Source organism: Dreissena polymorpha, chromosome 1 (genome assembly GCF_020536995.1).
Source record: "Dreissena polymorpha isolate Duluth1 chromosome 1, UMN_Dpol_1.0, whole genome shotgun sequence".
NCBI classification, from domain to species: Eukaryota; Metazoa; Mollusca; class Bivalvia; order Myida; family Dreissenidae; genus Dreissena; species Dreissena polymorpha.
This window is the reverse complement of record NC_068355.1, coordinates 116713771-116737739: the sequence shown is the minus strand read 5'-3', so window position 1 is coordinate 116737739 and position 23969 is coordinate 116713771. Positions and strand designations below refer to the sequence as shown.

General features: G+C 34.8%; 1 protein-coding gene across 4 annotated transcripts in view; it reads left to right on the top strand.

Annotated features, from left to right (window-relative positions):
- The window catches only part of LOC127846417 (uncharacterized), an 81091-nt gene extending 57859 nt beyond the window's left edge, over positions 1 to 23232 (top strand). For all 4 annotated transcript variants that reach the window (XM_052377654.1, XM_052377647.1, XM_052377665.1 and 1 more), the window contains 7 exons: positions 14908 to 15012; positions 15432 to 15496; positions 15916 to 15987; positions 16315 to 16478; positions 17665 to 17790; positions 18169 to 18228; positions 20902 to 23232. In XM_052377654.1, the coding sequence (XP_052233614.1) occupies positions 14908 to 15012; positions 15432 to 15496; positions 15916 to 15987; positions 16315 to 16478; positions 17665 to 17790; positions 18169 to 18228; positions 20902 to 21155 (846 nt within the window). In that variant the 3' untranslated portion in view covers positions 21156 to 23232. The remainder of the gene's footprint in view (positions 1 to 14907; positions 15013 to 15431; positions 15497 to 15915; positions 15988 to 16314; positions 16479 to 17664; positions 17791 to 18168; positions 18229 to 20901) is intronic.
- Positions 23233 to 23969: the final 737 nt, after the last annotated feature.

Genomic DNA, 23969 nt, shown 5'->3' with positions numbered 1-23969 from the left:
CTGCTATTTATCTCTTGAGCTTTCACATGAATTTTACGGGTAATTTTCATACAACAAATTATAATATATAGTGTAATGATAAAGCATATGAGCACAAATTATATCTCTAACCAGTGGTGAAACAATCATTTAAGGGTCACATTTCAAAAGAAAATTTATATAAAAAGGTATTATAAATTGTTAAAACGTTATTAAAAGATGATTTCAATTCATTAAAGCATTTAATTACATGAAAAAAAATGTATTTAATGTCCATTACATGTAACAGTATTGGCATTGTATTTATCTGCATTTAATGTGCATTTAATACACTTAAAAATGCAGACAAGATACACTTCTAACAGAAAAAATGTTGTTGTTTTTTTCTGCATTTTTCCAGCATTAATACTCTTTAGGTGTATTTTTTTCATCCAAAATACATTTTACCAGGAAAAAGGTATGTTAAAATCATTTTTAGTTTGTTTTAAGTATATTTTCAAATGCATTAAGACACTCTTTTGCAAAAAACATCGTACAAAACCTTGGAAAAATACTGTGTATTAATAATTGAAGTTTTGTATGTGCATCAAATACAGTGTCAAATTCATACCAGTGCCTATTTAGTAGCAGTAGGCCTTATATGGTCTACTTGTGGTAGAAATAATTCATTTTATATAATAGTAAATACAACATACATTTCTTAAAAAATATAGCTTACCATACAGTTCAATACAATGTTCGATTAACTACACTATGCAAAGTTGGAATATGACATCAAGCTTGAAATCATATTTTCAATAATGTATTATATGCTGTTTTAATGTATAAGTGAAATAGACACTTGCATATAAAAACTGATTGTACATCCAAACTAAATTTTTAATTTGATTTTTTAAATACTCAAAAAAATGAAACTGTCCATGCTTGCATGAACACAGTTTATAAATGCTGTCAGAATGATAAAATATGCAATTACTATAAATACAAATGCCAGAGAAGTGCTTTTTGAACTCAAAATCGAATGAATATTATTATAATACATTCTGAATATGTAATTAACAGTTTTATCTGAAAAAATCACAGTTTTTATATATTTATTAAAATTCACATAAATCATATTTCAAAAACACATAGTTACTTCATATCCTTTCACACAATACTGAAAAAAATTGCACAGTTTATGATTGTTATTGATTCTTCATTAATTTATACATGTATCATTTTTTAATCTTGATGCATCCTCAATTGTATTATAAACATCCTAATCTGTTTTAACAATTATACTATATTAAGATTAAGGCTGAGTCAGTAAACTAATTATCCCTGATTTCTGCAATACTTGCAGACAAACAAGGAATACTGCTGTGATATTAATTTATGAAATGGGATATTAATTTGGCTTCAATAGAAACAAATCAAAGCATAAACATGTATATATACATGTAAATTAGTTAAACTAAAATTTATTGACCATTGATAAAAGATATTATAATATATGTATATATATACTTGTAAACTGAAAATTAAATATGTATGTTTCTATTACATCATTTAAGACTTTTATTTTCAGACAAAGTAGAGTGAAGATTAAAACAGTATCCAATTGTAACAGTCAATTTTGGGAAATTCAACCTTAGAATTATGTTCTGCCTTGGTCAATGCCATAATTGGTATAACATCTATATTTTACTGGAAGTTTTCTTTGTTTTAATTTAGTGGTCTTTTTACACTGTAGTTTTCTCACTGACTGTGGGTTTGTTCTGAGAATGAGCCTCACAAAGTACATGTATCATTGGGGAGATGAGTTGTCAATTTTATGCTTATTAGTCTTTCATAATCCAGTACACAGGGAAAAGTCTCCATTTTTGTATGCCCCCCTTCGAAGAAAAGGGGGCATATAGTGATCGGACTGTCCGTCTGTCCGTCTGTCTGTCTGTCCGTCTTTCTGTCACACTTTGCGTTTAGGTTTCGAAAAATGCTCATAACTTCTATGTCCCTTGAGATATAACCTTCATATTTGGTATGCATGTGTCTATGGACAAGGCCTTTCCATACGCACACAAATTTTGACCCCTGTGACCTTGACCTTGAACTTAGGGTCCGCGTTGAGGTTTCAAAATCTGCGTTTAGGTTTTGAAAACTGCTCATAACTTCTATGTCCCTTGAGATATAACCTTCATATTTGGTATGCATGTGTATATGGACAACGCCTTTCCATACGCATACAAATTTTGACCCCTGTGACCTTGACCTTAAACTTAGGGTCCGCGTTAAGGTTTTGAAATCTGCGTTTAGGGTTCGAAAAAAGCTCATTACTTCTATCAAGCGTTTATATGGGGCATAAGTCATCATATGGTGACAGCTCTTGTTACTATATACTATATATATTAACGTTAGTATATATAGTATATAGTAAAAAATCGAGACTTTCCCCTGTATACCAGTATACATGTTAAAAGTGAATTTGTAACTAATAATCACACAATATACACAATTAAAATTGTATGCATTTAGATTTATTTAGTACTGCACATAAATCATTTTCCAAAATTATGTAGCAACATTATATTATATAATGCTGCAATACTAAAATAATTAAAGGTCCCTGATGTGTAATGGATGTGGTGTCCACCTAATGATTTGGAGGTCACTGGTTTGATCCCCAGGGTGGGAGCATTCTTAAGAAATCTCCGAGAGACACCAAAGTACTGGTTCTAGGCCCAGGAAACGAACTCAAAAGCATTTCAAATACATGTACGTAGTTTGTACTTTAAATTTAATGGAACTAAAAATAGGTTAAAACTAAAAACTGAAACCCTTATTCAAACATTTTATTTTTAATCAAACAAATGTGGAAATTTATTAAAATAATGAGTAAAATTTAAAAATTCTAATTTAAAGTAATAATGATAATATAAGATTTTTTTCAATTTTAAGAATAGTAAATGATGATAATGATATGATTCTAAATTACCTAAATGATATTAATAACACATGAAATGCTAATTTATGAAAAAAACTTTTAATTTATCAATTTCATGGTATTTACAACCAGATGCAGGTAATTATATCAGAAACGTGCATTAATTATATTAATGATCAACCCAGACATTTGTAGTGATTTATGGTCACTATTTTGATTAACGTTCTATACATGACCTGTCATCAAAGGTATTTTTTTAGCCAGTACTACAATCGGCAATGATAGTCTGTATTGCATACATATTCCAACGTCTATTATCGATTCGCATCCTCAAACTGAACAAATATTTAATGTTTACATAGCGTAACGTAATGCATACCGGGGTAGTTTCACTTTCGGTTTGGTTGGTTTTGTAAACACCGTAATTGCATCTTAAAAAATGGAAAATATGGTGATTAAATAATAATAGAAAAGTAAATCATTTGGATAATAGGTCAAAATGCAACACAAACGAACGTTAATAGTGCGCTTAATATCAAAGTTTCGGTAAAAAGTTTGGCGCTAGTTCAACACGCATCGTTTAAAGCCTCATAACAATAGACTGATAACCTTTTGGGTAGTAAAGTAGTAATACAAGGCAAGATGGCGACCGTTAGCCACGAGGCCTATCTTACGGAGGAATCCGAGATAGCCGATGTATCACGATTGGTGGTGTAATGTGAATCCGCACATAAATTCTCTGTTTTAATTGTGTTAAACACATATCTTACACTTCATGTAAATCTAATTAAAATTGATAAACATTAAAATATCAAACATAATAAATTAATCACTGAAAACGTAACATTCTCAAAATCGTACATCCTAAATTAATAATGTGAAAAGTAAATGGATTAGTAAATAAATAGTAGATTATACGTCTCAATGACCGACCGGCTTGCAACATTGCGCGCATGAATATTCATACGAGCCATATCGTTTTGTTATTATTTTTATGTTTTATGTTTCCTAGTGTTAAAACCCACCGAGCGTGATGAAATTGAAATTAAATTGGAATAATTATATAGCGTTGCACTACACTTGGTGACTTTTCGAACGAAGCATTTTTCAAACTTAAATATCTCAGTTATGAGTAAAAAATTAGATTTATAATTGTTTATGTGATCTTTGACTACAATATGCGCAAGCAAACAATAAAATATTTTATCTGTGATGATCGTATGCTTCTGCAAGTGGGGAAGGTAGCCTGCAAAATGCCGATTGCTCTGTTGCACTCCTGACATTTTATACGAGACATATTGATTTTTAAAATAAATTTTATGTTTTATGGTGTATCTACCAATCTAAAATGAAGAAATTGAAATAAAATTAGAATCATATCGCGTTTTTTCATTTTCACGTGCAAAACGATGAAACCACACCTACCCCACGTGCAAAAGCGCCCATTGTCACGGATGAATGATTTTACCGTAAACTTGCACAGAATATAGTCAAATGATCACAATTATGCAATTTTCAAATAAACGTTTTGGAAAGTGTTGCGTTAGAAAAGTGTTTAAGTGTAAACTGTCTGTTCGTTTCAATTTTTAACAAGACAAACAGAAATATGAAGATAATTTAAATACGTTTGTATTCCCAGTTTCAAATAATCAAAAGTAATACGAAATACAGAAGTACAAAATTTTTTTTAGTCTGGCATTTGTCGTTGAACTCATTATGAAACACAAACTTGGTTTTACAGAAATCAATATTGGACATTAAGTGTTTGTTATTGTTTTCTGTTTATGCTATGAAGAAACGTTGAACAAAAAACAAATGGCAATACTGTTTTAGAGATAATAAATGTGCGGCATTCATGGGCATTGCTCTCTCTTCGATACGAATATGAATCTGAAGTTCCGTAAGCATTCCATCATGTGTGTGTGTGAAACTTTTCCCCCATTCGACATTTCTGACGCAGAAGGTTGCCTATCCAGAAGCTAATGCAATTGAGGAGTTCCGATTTTCTTCCTGCCAACTGCCAGGAATAAAAGACAGGAATTCCGAGGAAAGATGCTGTTCAGTACATGTGTCTTTTAAGTCAAAACTGGCTGGTCCTCAACTTACAAGGATAAAAAACAGACTGGGTTTAACTGTCAAGGTTAAAACTAGAATAAACACACTTTATTTTCATTAGGACGTGATAACAGATATCCTTCTCGTACTAATGATTTATTTAGTGGTGATGACGAGATAACTGTGTAAACGAGATCACTGACTCGTGACAAGTGCTAATTATATCGTTTCAAGTTATAAATATATACGGAATGAATTTCAAAATACCTGGGAACGAGATTACTAACACGTGGCAAAGACACAGTAAATATAAATAACGAAGCTTTAGTCACAAACTCGTGAAAACTACATAAGACCAAACACAAGCATGCCAAACCTGGGCCACTGTATAGTTATGAAGTTAATGTAAAAATGACTTACTATGATCATTATTTATTAGGAACACTAATTAGCTCACGGATGTAATGCACTATTTTCTCATACGTTCTTCAAACCCGAATGACCCAGTTTCAATGCGTAAAAATGTGTTCCAAAGGTCCCCTTCTCGATTCCAGTTGAGGTCAACATTATCTTTTTTCCCCTAAACTATTAAGATTATTTTATATTATTGTAAATATAAAAGATATTTTACTAAAAATTATTTACATTATGACACATTGAAAATGACGTTTTTTGCGATATATCGATATTCGGGGCTATTTTCCGTATGTAACAAATTCACAAATGAATTTTCTTTAAACTAAAACGCAAGTCATTAATTTATCGTTATGATGTAACGGTTTTGGTTATCCTCCACAAGCGACTCGTCAATTACCGAGAGCCTGAGTAGGGTAAAACTTAGCACACTAAACGAAACAAAAATATACGTTTGAATAAATGATTTCACAAGCAATAAGTATCGAATATCGTGTAAAATATACTTTCATGCACTACCAGTCAACGATTTGAAGCTATAGACCGAAACGCAGGTTAATATTGTTTTCGTCGTTTGAGCACGTGCGAATTAGACGAAAACTACTTTCCCTTGTCAATGTAGATCCGATAGGTGGCTCTGTAAGAGAGCGTTTTCCTCGTGGCCGAGTTAATCCGTTCAGTCATTCAGCGTTGGGATTGACTGATCGATACACACGTTATTTTTTCACTACGTTAACTTGGTTTTTGAACATAACCACGCGGTCTAGCGATGATTGTTCTTTTCTTGAAAAATTGGACTTGAATAGTTTAATTATGGAACTTTTAAGCAGAAGTGCGTGAGCAGAATATAGGATCATCAGCCGAGTCGAAACAGTCGTGAATAAGAAAGCACTTCAAAAGCCGTCAGCTGCCGTTACTTCCGGAAGCTTGCAACGTGGCGGAAACACTACATGAAGGGAAATGCAAAAGACGGAAATGGTCCCTGTTTCGCTTGTGCAAAAATCACACACTTCGAATACAACTGTCTGTACACCCGGCGGTTCCCGCAGCCGGACGTCCCTACCAAACAGTAGCCACAGCTCGCAGAATCCCGTTACAACAGATATAGATTAAAAGATGAGTATTCATTGTTTACTGGTATCTTTGCTTACAGTCAGGACATATTTCATGACAGCTATATTGAGTACGAACAAAGCCATAAAGAAATACTGATTAAACGCAAGTTGAAAAATCAATTTAAGTTTTGGAAAGATATTGGATCTAACTGATTCATTTTAGACGTTATTTAAAATATATAAAAATCCGTTCAAAAAGATTGTTGGATGATTAATTTTGATATTACGCCTGCATATCATTTTGTGGATATTGTTCAGCCATACACATACCTACGCATTATTTAGGTATTGGTTGAGAAGATTGATCAGATGATGACATTGGCATCGTAAAGACATACACTAATTATGTCATGAGAAATTAAGTCAGATTTGTTGTTATCCCGTTTGATGCCCAAATTTGACAAATCATGCTTAGAGCTCCAGATATTCTCATATTTAGTTTCATGAGAATGTCGCAAGCGTTCGAATTTCGAATGCTACGCATGTACTTTTAGAAACTCTTCGAGAAGAGTTAATAAAGAGGTGTTTATATCGGGGTGTAAAGCCGATTAAATTTTACAGACGCTAAGATTATTTTAAAATTTTGAACTATGTCTATGTGCTAAACAATTGCTAGGTTTGTGCGTCAAATTATATCTATTGGTATTAATCTCGGGACGGTATCTCAAATTATCACTACGTGTTTAAACATAGACATACATAAAGCCAAACTTTGGAACTTTTACATTAATACGTCTGAAGAAAGTAAGGTTCAACTTTCGATTTGGAGAACATTTACAAAGTTTAAATGTAAGATCATTCGCAGTAAGCCATGGCTGTAATAGAATTGACGCTAGCAGCACTGGTTTAGCAGGATATCAGCACGTGCTTGGTTTTTTGAATGCGTGTTCTTAAGTTGAACTTTTTATCAACACGAATTGTGTGTTAATAATTGAATATCTGTTCTTTCAGAGTCATGAAGATGATAAAACGCGCTTCCTGACGTCTTGGTGGGAGAGGTTTTATTGCTGCCGGAGTTACTAAAAGAATCATGATCTATTAAATCGTCATGTGTTATTTACCGAGGGAGGTTATTTCGGTAATCATAATAACTATATCATGATAAAAGCGCTTGCCTAAATGACTTATGCTGTTTGTTAAACTTAACCCTCTATTCAAAGGAGGGAGATTACTCGTTAATGAGTATGCGCTGAGTCGTACAGCGGTTATCGCGCATGTCTTATAGAAGCCGCTGTGGCTTGTTAAACACGAGATGTGGAAACGTGCGTGTAAGCGCTGTACGATGTGTCGGTATAGGCTGTCGTGTTAGTTATATTTATTTATCGACGTATAGTGTGAAATGTTGTGTTACGCGTTATAACAAGTTTATAGTGAAATATAAGCGATTTCTATTGGTCAGGTTTTGCACGAGGAAATCGTGATAAAGTTTTAGGTTGTGTGTAGTAATTCTCCCATAGGCTCTCACTTCGTTAACATCTATTTTATATTACATAATTATTTTGTTTGTATGTTTTTTCACGAAAGAACAATTTTGTGATATTGATAAAACATGTCAACAATGTATGTTAAAGACGAGATACATAATTTACATGTACTGAATGAGGCCCAACATTGTTTGTGATCTGAGAGGGGTATTGGTTCCGGACATTTTACAATGGGATTTACATGGTTTTCTATAAAGAATACTAAACATTTACGATATAGAAACAGCTGATTATTTGTAGATTTCTCTAAAATTAGAGGTTTCAGGAGGTGATGAAGGCACCTAGACACCGGTCTTGAGCCATGGGTCCTCATACGTCCCCCTGCCATTAAAAGAAAAACGAAAAATGAGCAGTGGGGTTGCGTATCCCGCTCGCGGTTAAACCTGAATCGTTCGTTACCACCAATTGTTGTTTGGGGTGTACATGAAGTCATGTGCACTTCTCTTAATTTGTGATAATGGATAAATCTTGTAATTATCGCAGCTGCTGTTACTAAAACTAATGTTTCACTTTATGTACTTGTCGCAAATTGGCGTGGTGGATGGGCATAGGGGGGCGTCCCCTGTAAGCTTTTGGCATCGGCGGCGGACGGGCGGTTGTGAGGGCCGTGGCGTCCTTGGGCTTGTGCTTTTGAATTGTGTAGTTAAAAGTGTGCAATTGTATGATTTTAAGTTTAGGCTTGACGTCTGATGGGTATTTATAATATATAATTATTCGCATGCAACGAATGTGCATGTTTAATGATACGTATAACGACGTGTTTTTACAGAATGGTCATTCTTGATCTGATATGGGTTAACAAACACGCATGTTAAAAACGAGGTTTTGATTTAAATTTTGATGTTTTTTTAAAGATTGTGAATCACCTTTTGATTCACGACTTGGTAGATACGTGTAAGAAGCTGCACATAAAAACAGCAAATTATTGACCACTGTTGAGTAATGAAAATGGTCTGGTTATATCATTTGTTCAAGATTTTGTAGTTTTGCCTTCCAACACAGACTTCTATACACCATGTAGAAATGATGTGGTTATCTTTGGAAATGTGGATCTTAAATTGTTAGCTTTATCAAAAGAGTTTGTGTTAATGGGAATGCAGTTTGAACGTATGTTCACATGAATGACGTATTCAAAAGCCGGTATCGGCGAAGGTTTATTATCAGTGTGATATGAGGTTTCTTATTATTGTATATCAAGTTAATAATGTAGAGTAGCTCAGACAGAAAACAAGTATTTGTCCTATAACACACTTAGAGAATTGCTGTAAATTGGCATTTAAACCGCATGTTCAAGACATTAGCAAATATTGCGTTCACTCTTTCATAGCTGGTTGCGCAATTCCTGCGGCTAATAATGGCATTCGTGACATGCTGTTTAAACTTAACGGTAGATGGCTGAGTGCGTTGTAGTAGACTATGTTGATAGCTAAAGACGGCTATGTTAAAAGCTCTGTTGATGAGAGGTTTAGGGTTCCAATGTCACTTGGATTATAACCATCGATGAATTCTATAATAAGCCAACTATTATTTGTAATATTCTTACAAGCCCGTTCTTTTAGTTCAGTCGGTCATACCAACGACTTAACCAAAAAATATGTTGTTGTATTTTGTTGTTTTTCCCTATCGGGAGCGTAGTTGTGAAGGGAAATATTGTTTTCGTCGTTTGAGCACGTGCGAATTAGACGAAAACTACTTTCCCTTGTCAATGTAGATCCGATAGGTGGCTCTGTAAGAGAGCGTTTTCCTCGTGGCCGAGTTAATCCGTTCAGTCATTCAGCGTTGGGATTGACTGATCGATACACACGTTATTTTTAATTTGTTTTGAATAATAGTTAAAGTAACATAACAAGTGTTGTTGTTTAAAAGTTAAATCTACATGCTTTTTATCCTGGTACGAGCTTATTTTGAAATTTAGGATTGTGTTTTTTACAACAGGTCATGTGTTTGCTCACATGGAGGATGCATTCAATGTTTTCAATATATTCATGTAAACCAGTATCATATTATTTATCCCTAAGTGGGATTCGGTCTCCGGAAGAATATGTTTGGCTGCCTTTATAGTTGCTTATGAGGAGGGACTCGTGTAGGCATACAGTATGCCTGGTGATGTAGCAGTCTAGGTTGGTAGGCGCGGCTGCCTTTATAGTTGCCTACGAGGAGGGACTCGTGCCGGCATACAGTAGGACTGGCGTTGTAGTAGACTATGTTGATAGGCGTGGCTGCCTTTATGTTGCCTACGAGGAGGGACTCGTGCCGGCATACAGTATGCCTGGCGTTGTAGTAGACTATGTTGATAGGCGTGGCTGCCTTTATGTTGCCTACGAGGAGGGACTCGTGCCGGTATACAGTATGCCTTGCGTCGTAGTAGACTATGTTGATAGGCGTGGCTGCCTTTATGTTGCCTACGAGGAGGGACTCGTGCCAATATACAGTATGCCTGGCGTTGTAGTAGACTACGTTGATAGGCGTGGCTGCCATTATGTTGCCTACGAGGAGGGACTCGTGCCGGCATACAGTATGCCTGGCGTTGTAGTAGACTATATTGATAGGCGTTGCTGCGTTTATGTTGCCTACGAGGAGGGACTCGTGCCGGTATACAGTATGCCTGGCGTTGTAGTAGACTACGTTGATAGGCGTGGCTGCCTTTATGTTGTCACGAGGAGGGACTCGTGTCGGCATACAGTATGCCTGGCGTTGTAGTAGACTACGTTTTATGATAGTTGTAACGATGAGAAAGCGTGTGTTTGTATTCATGCTGTTATGTATGTTTGATGACTATGTGTGGATTATGAAAATGTATGGATTTGTATGAAATATATTGTATGCTTGTATGTGTAATGCATATGTGGAATGTATATAAAATGCGTATATAAAATGCGTGAGAAAAGAGGAGTAATACACGGTATCAGTCAGTCGGTCATACCAACGACTTAACCAAAAAATATGTTGTTGTATTTTGTTGTTTTTCCCTATCGGGAGCGTAGTTGTGAAGGGAATTAATGTATCGTGTTAATAGAACTATTTTGGCTAGCCTTCATAAGCGACACATCAATTCATGGTGCCCTAAGTAGGGTATATTTTAGCAATAAAACGAAAACATACTTTTTATTAAATATTTGTACAAGTGTTATTATCGAATCACGGGAATATTCAATTAAATGGAATTATATTGTATGTTTTGCGGCAACAAAACACGTAAACATAATTGTTTAACATTCACAAAATGTGTGTTTAGTTGTTAACTCAGGTTTACGATTTCAATTTATTTTAAGTTTGCGCGTTAATTGAACTCCTTTCTGATGTTAATCTAAAAACGGCTACATTATCAGAGTCGATTGTTACAAAATGTCAGGAATGTGTAATATCATGACCTTGTTTATGAAACGGGAAATACAAAGAAACATAACTATGTGTGTTTGATGTGAAGTGATTAGGCTTTATTGGTACCATGACTGTGTTCATGTACTGGAGAGTCGTTGTTAGTATGCCTATGTTTAGAGGTTCAGTAGTTGATACCCTGGCATTGTTTGTTAGAGGTCAAGTTTACAGAGCTAGGACTTTTTATTAAATGTCAACACCATGACTGTGTATATGTAGATGTCATCTAGTTTGAAACTGCTGGTTATATCAGAGTATATGCTGATTGTAGCATAACTAGGTGTCCCGTGCTTCTTTTTGAAACTCAATGCTTTATAGCGTGGGCGTGAGTTTCATATGATATTGAATGACTCCATGAAATATGCTTTATCATGAAGGCGAATATAGCTTTATTGAATCAGGAGTGGTATAATTAATGCATATATAATAATGCTGCAAGTCAATATTGCGTAATGTTTTCTTGTTTGGCACCCTATTGATGAGTTGTGAGAAAACCAAGGCCTACTTGTGAAATAATTAACTCTGGATCAACTATTCTGGATATACTACTCTTATGACTATTTGCTTCTGCGCTCTTTATAAATCATCATGCTAAAACAGTGATTTTATAAAATATGGTAGATGCTATTGCTGTGTGTTTCACTTGTGTGTGTTTACTTTCTTTGAGTTTAATTTTGAACATACTAAACACATATTCGGTATAAGTTTTTAAATCGTTAATTATAAAAATGTAAGGCTTTTTTTAAAGCGCGATTTCAAATAAAAAATAAGGGTTGGAAAGTTGGCTCATTTTAGTTACACACATCTCACAGCGTAAAAATGTATGTCGCAAATATGATATATATTGCAAAATTGATAGAAAACTCAACTTTGAATTCCAAACAAAGTTTCATGGAGCCACACACATATAAAGGTTGATAAAGTAGTTTCCACAATTAACCTTTGATAGTCAGGAACACGCACCAGCAAATTGTTCTAAATACGATAAATTTTGTCTTGTTAATATTTTGTTTATAACAATTTTTTTATAAATAAAAGTTTTTTCCACATTTAAATAAATACTTTTTACAATAAAAATATTTAAAAAGCGATAAATAATTGCAATTTAGTAAAAATAATACATTAACATAAACTGACATTGCGACTGTTTCCACATTATTGAATTGTTTAACAATAATATTTACGTGCTATCTGATTTGAGAGAAACTATGGCAAGCGGTTCGACGCATAATCCCAAGAAACTAGGTTTCTCATGAGAACCCATGTTCTCAGAATGAAAACCTAGGTTCTCATGAGAACTATGGTTCCCAAAGTAAATCTTGGGTTCTAATGAAAACCTAGGTTATCAGACAGAACGACGCGAAAAGCTGTCGAGAACCTAGGTTCTTGTGAAAACCTTGGATATCAAACGAGAACTTAAGTTCTCAGAATGAAAACCTAGGTTCTCATGAAAACCTAGTTTCTCAATAGAACCTAAGTCTTATGTGTCTATGAGAACCTAGGTTCTCATGAAAAACCTAGTTTCTCATGAGAACCTAGGTTCTCTAGCGTAAACCATGGTTTTCAAATGAGAACCTGGTTTCTTGGGATTTCATAAACCTAGTTTCTCATGAGAACCTAGGTTCTCATGAGAAACCTAGTTTCTTGGTGTTATGCGTCGAACCGCTGGCCATAATTAACCTCAAGTTGTCTCCCATTGCTTAGTACACGCTGGTGGCATATGTGTATAATGATAAAAAATAGACGTGAAACAGTGAATGTTACTCCCCAAGAACATTTTTTGAACGATGTTCAGACAATGCTAAGTCTGAACACGTTAATAAAAAATTAAACTGTTAATGAAATACATCTCTAATTGTAAATATTATTTTGAGACTAAAATTGAAACAAATTCAGATCAATCGTTACCTAATTCATTGTTACAGCATTACATGCGTTTCAGACATTCAGTTCCCTTATTCGGGTACATTTTTCTATTTTAAGTATGTCTGTGATATAGTAAGCAATCATTATGGTATAAATAGAAGTTTAATCTCTTTTGATAATGTGTAATAATGTCTTATTCAATCGTAAGATATCGGCCCACATTGCAAGAAAAACTTATGCACTAAAGACTTTGCAAACATATTTCAATAACTTGAGAAATCTGCAAAACAAAGTTCTTACCGGCGTGTTTTCATTCAGTCCAGCCCGTGTGTGATCATATGTGAACCCCATTGATCCTGCGCCCTGAATAACATGTGTCCCGTATTCCAAACAAGCAAGTTAACGCCGTCTGACGCGTAATTTTGGTTCGCAAATGAAAACCACGAATTTAGTATTAAAGACGCGCAATTCTGAAAACCTAGGTTCTCATGAGAACCTATGGTTCCCAAATGAAAACCACGGATATGGCAAGAAGTTCGACGCATAATCCCAAGAAACTAGGTTGTATATGAGAACATAGGTTCTCATTCTGAGAACCTAGGTTAGGTTCTCATTCTGAGAACCTAGGTTCTCATGCGAACCTAGATTTTAAAATGAGAACCTAGGTTCTCATGAGAAACCTAGTTTCTCATAAGAACCTAGGTTCTCATGAAAACCTAGGTTCTCATTTGAAAACTTGGGTTCTTGAAGCCATGTGCAATTTTTCATTTTGAGAACCTAGGTCCTCATTCTGAGAACCTAGGTTCTCATGAGAAACCTAGTTTCTTGGGATTATGCGTCGAACCGCTTGCCTTAAGAAACGGTTCTTAACAACTTTTTTGTCAAAAATAAATATATTCAGATATATGCGACAATGTGAGCTATTTAAACAGTTTGTAGAATAACTTGAAGTCACTAAGAATGTGTTGTCTCTTAAAAATAAGTTACATACAGTAATTTTATCAGTGCAGACTGGTTATATATGACATTTTTGCAATATTAATGAGACTCTTACTTAAAAAATTAAATACCAACTAAATATCAAAATTGATCATTGAAGGTAGTTTAAACATATCTTAGAACTTTTTTGCATGAAACGCCAAGTAGAAAAAAAGGACATTTCAGGTGACACTTGACATTTTTGGAAATAACTTCGTTATTTTCTTAAGTACAAACGTTTTAAAAATGTGATTTTAAGTAGACTTATATTAATAAAACTTGAAATTATAAAGACTTTATTGTGCATATTGTTCCTCTGTTAAATGTATATGCGCCATTTTTGACTTGAGGGACAACAGGCAGGATCTGATGTATACCGTTAATATAAAATGGCTGCACCCATCAGCTTAACGTGAACCCGATATACGATTAATTTATACCACAAGGAATGGAAATTAACAAGAACTAGCTTTCATTCATTAAACCCCTTGACGCTTTACAGATAGCATATACCGGATCTGATCGCCAGTGCAATATTTTTAGTTTGTCTCTACATTCTCGAAAACGTATATTTGTTTGTCTTTAAATGTTCGGACACGTATTTTTTTTTTTTATCTAAATTTACTGACACGAAAAACATTATTATTTTAAAGTGTCCGAAAACTAATTACGGTATCATACAGTAAGGTAGCACCATTCCTGTTTTCATTTTCAGGAAAGTTATGGCCTTGTAGCCAACATCCCGCCTTTCATGAGGAGTGCCGAGTGGATCTCCTACAGTGCACCATACTTCTTCCCGTTTTTCAACTCGTTTTCGGAGGTCAGTAAATAATTAAGACCCAATATTCCCGACGATTGTGAATGGAAAAGGACAATAGTCAATAAAAATCGAGCAGCATGTTGAATATACGCTTAGTACTAATTGAACGTGTGTAAAATGTCCTCATTTAGTTGAACACAAACATACATATTTCGAAAATTCATTTGTCATAGTTCACATCGTAGACTTTATGACCACATTCGCCATCAGTACATGTAGCTATGCTGTGGTATTTATAATAGAATCTTGTATCAAGGTTTTGAAAATCATAACAGGAAAACCTCATAAAAAAGTACACATAAAACAATTGCATTTTTTTTCAACAGCATTATAAAAGGCTTTTCTTTAGTTGTTTTTTTTAAATTACAAGCACGCTTCGATGGTTTTCATAATTGATTAAAAAATGTTTTTTGTTTCAGGGATGGGGTCTATATTCGGAGTTTCTTGGAGAAGAAATGGGCATCTACCGTGACGATTACGAATTGTCAGTAACTTCTAAAGTAACCTACCATATCATGATTATACATATAACTAAACATAAAAGTACACGGCTTTATCTCATTATATTAACATAATTCAAAAGGAATTATCCATGAGAAAATGAAAACAATAACAATATTGTAAGTATAGATACTTGTTGCTAAAACCAACAGGTGCATATAAACATTTCATAGGAGTAGATAAACATTTGAAAGGAGTATTCCAAAATGAGAATATTCCACAAGACAATGGAAAAAATACCAAACAAGTCAGGTATGCATATAAGACTTACATATATTATTGTGCACACGTTAAAATTAAATGCATCAAAAACATGCATTCTTTACCTCAAAAATAAATCACTTCAAAGAGAAGGCCTTGTTTGCAAATTATAATATGATGAATGTGTACGAATATTTTCAGGCTTGGTCGTTATGGTGAGGAGATGGTCCGAGCTGTAAGATTAGTGATAGATACAGGCATCCACGAATTCCAGTAGGCGACTCTCTTTAGCATTTTGTATTGATTACTTGAGTTTTCAGTTGTCTTTATCCTCATCTAATATTACAAGAAGATGTTTCATCTTGTTATCTGTTATCTTATTGATCCTTATATGAAGTTTTAACATCATAATTAACTTCATTTCATTATCATTTTGAATCCATCGGCGTTGAATATCTTGATATATGTCTACATACAGTTATTTAGGTTTGAACATCCGATTTTTACGATTCTCAACTAAACAACGTACTTAAGGTTCAGTAAGTTAAAATAGCTAAATGGAAATAATTTGTTATAATTATTCGTTCAAATTTTTCTCAGCTGGACAAGGGACGGAGCTATCGCATACATGCACACGTATTATACCAAACAAGGAGCGGAAAACGACATTGACCGCTATTCAACTTGGCCGGGGCAGGCCGTCGGGTATAAGATCGGAGAATTGAAGTTAAAGGAACTCAGGAAAAAGGCTTCCGATAGTTTAGGTAAACCACTTATGTCAAAGGTAAACATAACTAAGCATGTTAAACTCTTGTATTCGTGTTAAAGACTTCAAATTATTTATAATAACAAATCATGTCAAAAACGCCGCCAAGAACGACCCGAACCCCAATCTCAAAAGGGAAGGGTGTGTGACGTAGCTACCTTACCCTGGGAAAACCTGATTGCCATAAAACGCCATACGTATGACGGTCGAGTCAACTGGAAACTGCCAGGCCGATGATTATAATTTCCACCAAAACTACAAGCAGGATCGGTACATGGAATGTCCAAACCGTACATAAACCTAGAAGACAGCACAAGTGTCCGTTTAAATGAGGACGTTCAACCTCACCCTCCTAGTGAATCCGTGAATCAAGACGGACTGGTCCTGAGCAGAAGCTACTTACCTTCGGTGAGTTACTTTTGTTCTAGTGGCAAGAGGAGGTGGATGTAGCACTCATCCAGGGAATGTCCCTATGCTTTACAATTCAACAAAGAGAGCGCTTTTTGGATGGAAAACGCACAGACCACAGAGACAGAAAAAGCTTATCAATGTGGACACTACTCAGAGCTTATCCCCGACGAAGTACAGTGAAGACGACGAAAAGTACAACTTTTACAACAGACTGTAAGCCATCATATAATACAGACCAAACTTAAACACCATCATTCTAATGGGTGAATTAGCGGCCAAGATCAGCAGTGACAATTAAGAATATTAGGAGATCACGGGGAAGCAAGGACAAGAAGAGATAAACGACAACGGTGAGAGATTTGCCAAATGTGAGTATCAAATAACCTTGTAGTCGGAGAAAGTTAATTCGACCACAGACTGATGCACATGGCCAGTCGACAGAGAACCAGATAGATCACCTGCGCGTTGTGACGACGTTTCGTTTCTCACTTAACGCGACATGAGGAGCAGACACTGCTTCGAATCATATCATTGTTACATTATTTAAAAAGAATGCGCTACATTTTAATAAGTGACAACACAATTGAAATTACCATTTAGTCCATGCGTTTTGTTGTGTTAATAAATGATAATGTTCAGACATCGTTTGGACCGGTGGTGTCATTGATATTGATACATCCCTGAACTTGTTTTCAATAGTGTATAAAACAATATGAGCCTTTGTTATTTGCATTAAAATTGTTTTACGTTGAAAAAGACTATTGCTTTTTCAGGAAGCAAGTTCAATCTGGCCGACTTCCATTATACAGTCCTTCGCTACGGTATGATGCCGCTGTCGTTGTTGGAGTACGTGGTTGATCAGTGGATCGCCGAACAGAAAGCCGACAGCGGCCAAGTCGGTAATACACAAAAATACACGTCAGCATACCAGCTTGATTAATTGCAGATCAAAGCTTTTTCTGTGCATCGTATACCTCCTTATCAAACGTAGCGGGCTCTAATAGAACTTAAATGGCATGGGTAAACTTATGATTATATGTATGCGTGAACCGCTCTTTTGACCGTCATTCACAAATCTGCCCGTTATGATTAAATGGTAGGCACGTTCTTTCTATATAATGTAGGTTTGTGTTTGTCACGTTGGTATTTGATATGTTCTGTATTGAGTATTGAGTACGTAAATCGGGTTAAATGATTGGTTAAAAGTAGAAAACTATTTGGATATCGGTATTGAATGTTTATATTTCATGCATATGAAATGTTGTCTTGTAATACAGGCAAAAAAACGGGGACCGACGGAAAAGGGTGCAATAGGGCGGGCACATGCGATAAAGTCAGTAAGTACTCTTCCATACTTTTAGCCAAGCATAAACTTAAACACTTTATATATTGGTAGGCGGCCGTCTTGACAGAAATAGCCGTTGACACAATTTGATAAATAATCTCCACATAAGTTATTTGGCCGGACTGGAATTTGGACTTACTCTGATTGACCTGTACAATGATCGCGACGGGCCAAGCCTATTAAAGGGGACATATATTTTTTACAGAGAATTGTAAATGGTGTATTTACACATGCGTGTCATTTTAGTAAAAGCTAAGTTAAATGGGTGTGGATACCGTAATTGCTCTAAGTTTTCGGACACTTAAAATTATTTTTTACGTATCCGAATATTTAGACACGCAAAATATTAAAAATTACAGTTGTCCGAAAATTAATAGACACAAAATAAGGCGTCCTAAAATTATAATTATATTGAAATAAAAGCAAAAAACCAATGCACAATTAATTTTATTGTGAGTTAGTCTACTTTTTCTGCTTGCAAAAATAAATACAACTTTAGAGCTTTGAAAACTCTTACCTGAAAAGATATACTACAAAAAGGTAAAAACATAAATTATTCTGCTTCCTTAGTAAGACAAAACTGTTTCAAATGTTGTTGGGTGAATCCATTGTTGTCTACCAGTAGTATGTTGTTGTTTTTTTACCCAATTACGCTAATGTTATGGTCCATTGACCTCAGCCATGCATCTGCCAGGTTTTATGACCTTAATCCGGATGTAAAAAACATGATCGAGGTGTCACAAGATAAGCGAAAACAGGGCCGAAGTCTGTAGAATACCGCTGTTAATTATAGGCATATTGAAATAAAAGCAATAAATCAATGTACAATTATTTTTATTGTGAGTTTGTCTTCTTTTTCTGCTTGCAAAAATAAATACAACTTCAGAGCTTAGCAAACTCTAGCCTGAAAAGATATACAACAAAAAGGTAAAAACATAAATTATTCTGCTTCCTGAGTAGGACAAAACTGTTTCATTTGTTGTTGGGTGAATCCATTGTTGTCTACAAGTAGTCTGTTGTTGTTTTTTTTTAACCCAATTACGCTAATGTAATGGTCCATTGCCCTCAGCCATGCATCTGCCAGGTTTTATTACCTTAATCCGAATGTACAAAAACATGATCGAGGTGTCACAAGATAAGCGAAAACAGGGCCGAAGTCTGTAGAAAACCGCTGTGAAATATACTGTTGTTTGATATCGTCGAAATAAATCCATAGGGACTATAATTCACATATTATATAGTGGCATACATCGAATATCTAGCAACCCCAAGAAAACGTTACTTATGTTTCTTCTAGGCATTTTAAATAAAAAATATCACATCTTTTCGGTAACAATCACTTAGTACGTAGTGGTAGAATATCCTTTAAAATAATTATTACATAGCTAAATAAGTAGTTTCATCATCTACATAATTTCATGGAATAAGATACAAAATATTATTTACATTTATGAACTTTTACCTTTTACATCAAAAAGTTATTAATCTGTCTCTATTCCATTACATGTTTGTTATTTTTAGATCAATTGTGAATGCCGGTAAATCAAGGCTTTCAGTGAAATTAGCACGTGAAGTTTAAAACAATGGCGTAAATTCGCCATGTTCAACATAAAAAATACAGTGCCGTCATTCCGTAGTCAGCTTTAAATTTCATCAATGTTTACATTCGAAACAAATCAAGAGTCCATATACAATAACACTTGCAACTAACACGCACATTCAATAAAAACATCATCATCTTGAATACAGTTCAGTTTGGCATTCAAGATATAGTTGAGATAAAGTTAAAATATTAGCATACTACTTCATTTACCGGTATCATATTACCCTTAAATCTATTTAAATAACCATTAATAAATAACATCAAATACAAAACAAAATACACTTATAAAACTGAATCAAGCAGTAATTTTTAATGAAAACCGCACAATATATTTACGAGAAAACGATGTTAAGCAGACTGTGCTGCATGTAACCTATTACACTCGAATGCACTATTCCATGAACACTATTAGCCAACATAGAAAATATCTCGGGAATTTTCAACGGATTCACTATTTTAATATTCAGATAAACTTCATAACAGAGAAGTACCGCAAATCTATTCTCAACGCAAAGTAGTTCATAATGAACTTGATTCTTTTTTTTCGCGTAACTTGTGGATCGAGTTATCTTTAGGCAGATCTATGCCATCATAAAATATGACTATCAAGCGAGTACGGTATACACGTATATTTTATTATATCCCCAGTGATCCCCATGAAAGAAACTTTTCTGTTCTAAAATTCTATTGATTAGTTTATATAATATCGGCAATTGAAAGTATTTAGCCATCATCATGTTTGCATTCCTGAAATAAAAGCATGGGCAATAAAATTTGCTTCATTTTAAGAATTGTCGGAATAAAACAGTCATGCGCAGAACAATAACGTCATTTTGTATATTTGTATGACGTTATATTTGAGATCGTATTTTAAGTTTATTTGCTTGCCATTGACACACGAACCGCTTGGCAGGGCTCGTAGTAAATTGTTTTAACAGCCTCGCCATATAAACGTATTCAACACTTATCTAGTGTTATCTTTGCCGTAATTGACCATTCAAGTTTTGCTAGTGAAGATTAATTGTACACCAACATTTTAGGTTGCATGTTTTATATCTGCAGTCCCACTTGGCGGACAGTGTGGTTCGTCCCATTACCCCAACACATGCGATCAAAAGGCTGGAGCCAGGTGTCATCATTACGGCTGTTGTAGACGAGGTGGCATCGAATGCAATAAAAAGTATTGCCTGTGCGACACCGCGAGAGGCTGGGTCTACAACAACACTACAAAGTCGTGTAAGTTCGTAGGGGGCAGACAGGACAAGAGGGGTTGCCTTGATGCTCCATTCCCCTTCAAGCCTGCATCTTGTGCTTAAACAACAAGACGAGACTGGCTCGACGACTAACACCTAAACGAACACATGGACTATGAAAGTTATATATTTTATTCTGTTTTCTTTTTTAGTTTTCAAATTTTAGACATACACCTATAATGTATCTGTTGTTCTGTAATAGCAGTTCACTGTGCCATATTTTTTGCTTTTGGATACAATTTAATTGTATTCATGTCTTGCATGATCATAACATTACATGTAATTAGCTTATGCACTTTCGCGAACTTTATTTTTTATGTGTATTATACTGCCGTGTTCCACTTTCACCTCGAATCCTTTTGAACAGCACTCGATTCAATCGCTTATCGTTAATATGTCCAAAACATGTAAAACATTGTATTAATCTTTCTCCACCTACGCGTTCAAATAACTAACGCTTGAGACAGCCCAGTGTCTTTGACTGAGTTAACTTGAATTATTACATTAGTTGAATCACAACTGACAGGAACCAACTCATCACTTTTGGTGCCGGGTTTTGTTTTCATTCTGCCTGTTATTTGCATACACAAAATATTTCTTTAACGTTACTGAAACCTACCTCAATACTCAATTAGATATTCCTAGACATAAGAATCAAACCTATTATCAAAACTGGTGAATGGTTTAAAATAAGTGCTTTCAATCTAAAGTGTTATACGCTATTTCCAATTATAGCAATTAACATTTAAAACGCTCTGTTGGTGCCGTATGAAATATTTATACCCGTGACATTTGCAAACTGTAACGTATGATGAAATTGATATACATTTATTCTTTCGTTAGTTTAAAAATCGAGCTTTTAAGATCGGGCTGAAAAGGCAACTGAAATTTATAAGCAGCGTTTGCTTAAAAGCATCGACGTTTTGTCGTCCGGTGATTCTCAACGGCTTCGTCTATGCAGCGACTCAATTTGTGCATTTTTGCCACATGGATAGGTATTGCTCCAAGAACTCATTTGATCCAAATATAAAAAGCCACATATATGATACCTTCTTCAATTATGAAACGAGACCCATTGGGCAGCTGTCAGCATATGGTATGATATAAGATCCATGTCTGTAAACAATATTGAGGCAATCTTTCTTCATGATCTGAAAATATCTTGGGTTCAATTTAGTTTTTAACTTTTTATGTAAAAGTATTCAAGTGTATTTGCAAAGTATGAAACTATGAGTATAGAACAAACTTGTTTTGAAAAAAAGAAATTTGTGAACAGATTTTCACGTAATTCACAACATGGTAATTTAAGAGATTTGTCGCAATATACTTGTCTTTGTAAAATCTAGTGCAAGTCATGTTTATCTGAAATTCAATTGCAACTCAAATGGTTAAACACAGCTGTTGACTCGTGTTGCCCCATTTGCAATCAGATAATCGAGAAACAAGTGACAGCCACATATTAACTGCATTTAATTTTTCTCAATAAACACTTTTGTGGATTTATATTCGAAATCCAGCGAGCAGATCTGAAATGGAATACAATGCGTTGGCTAATACAATTGCTTAATGAGATTTCATTTTCCATGGCGATATTTCTTAATTAAATAATAGTGTGCAACCAGACATACAAGCGGACGGAAGGATGAACACGATTCCAGTTTGCGTGAATCTCCTCTCCCTCACTTAAAGCACACTAAATCGATTTATAGTGTGCATTCGGTATCGCAAGTGTGGTGTGAGCATTTTATTCCAAGTGGGCATGTTGTACGGTGACTATGGGTGACACTCACATCGAGTCTATGAGGCCTCACGCTTATGCGGTGTCACGAAGCATTTCCGCGATACACGTGTTCTCAAGCAAGATAGGTGAATTCTTTATAATTGTTACACCCAATAGGACATTCTAATATAGCGACGTTCTAATATAGCGTTATTGTATGTGTTTTTACGTGCTTCTATTTTTATATACACAACGTACTTGTGTCTTGAATGTTTTGAATATTTAAACTTTTAAATTTATCACTGTCAAAATGCAATGTAATTGTTATGTAGCGAGGGCGCAGTTGTAAAAAAGGTTTTATTATATTGATTCTTTTTTATTTTCCCTTTTATCTCTTTCTCCAAATAAACTTCAGCATCACAGTGTGTTTGTGCGTTCTTAACCCGTTTATCAAGTTATCTTAAAATGGTAGCATGTTTATAGCGAATGATTGAATTCGACAATCACACAAAATCATGTACATTGCGACTAAATCTAATAGTTCATCTTACATTGAGATTGTTGTCTTGAAACACGGTTTGCCGGAAATTATTTAACCACAATTTGCATTATCGGATAAGAGAAGGAAACTCCTGTAGATGTATAACAATAATTGATAAAATTGAAGATTAAAAAATCGACTTTTGACAGCGTGACAACCGGGTCGGCGACCATGAGTTGGTGTCCAACTCCCGTTAGTTCATCGGCTATGATGGCATGTGGTCCAACTCCCGTTAGTTCATCGGCTATGATGGCATGTGGTACACACCACTCCTTCAAATATCTACGATGTGAGCTGGTATGTGAATTCGTAAATAAAACATATAGAAAAGGAAATGTCATATAATCAATCAATAACTCACTGAATAATCGTTAAAGCCAAACGACCTAACGATATGTGAATTTCCACCCTATAGGCATGCTGCATTTAAAGTTTCGTTATTTCGGATCCTGGAAGTCTTAGATCTTGCGGGGAAACTAATTATTACGGGTTTCAATGAACAGAAACAACTTGTTTTTCACAGATCGTTAACGCGTAACGATCGGATAATATGCACATGTCTACCTATAAGAATATTACATATCTAGTTTCAACAAACCATTAGTTCTTCGGATCT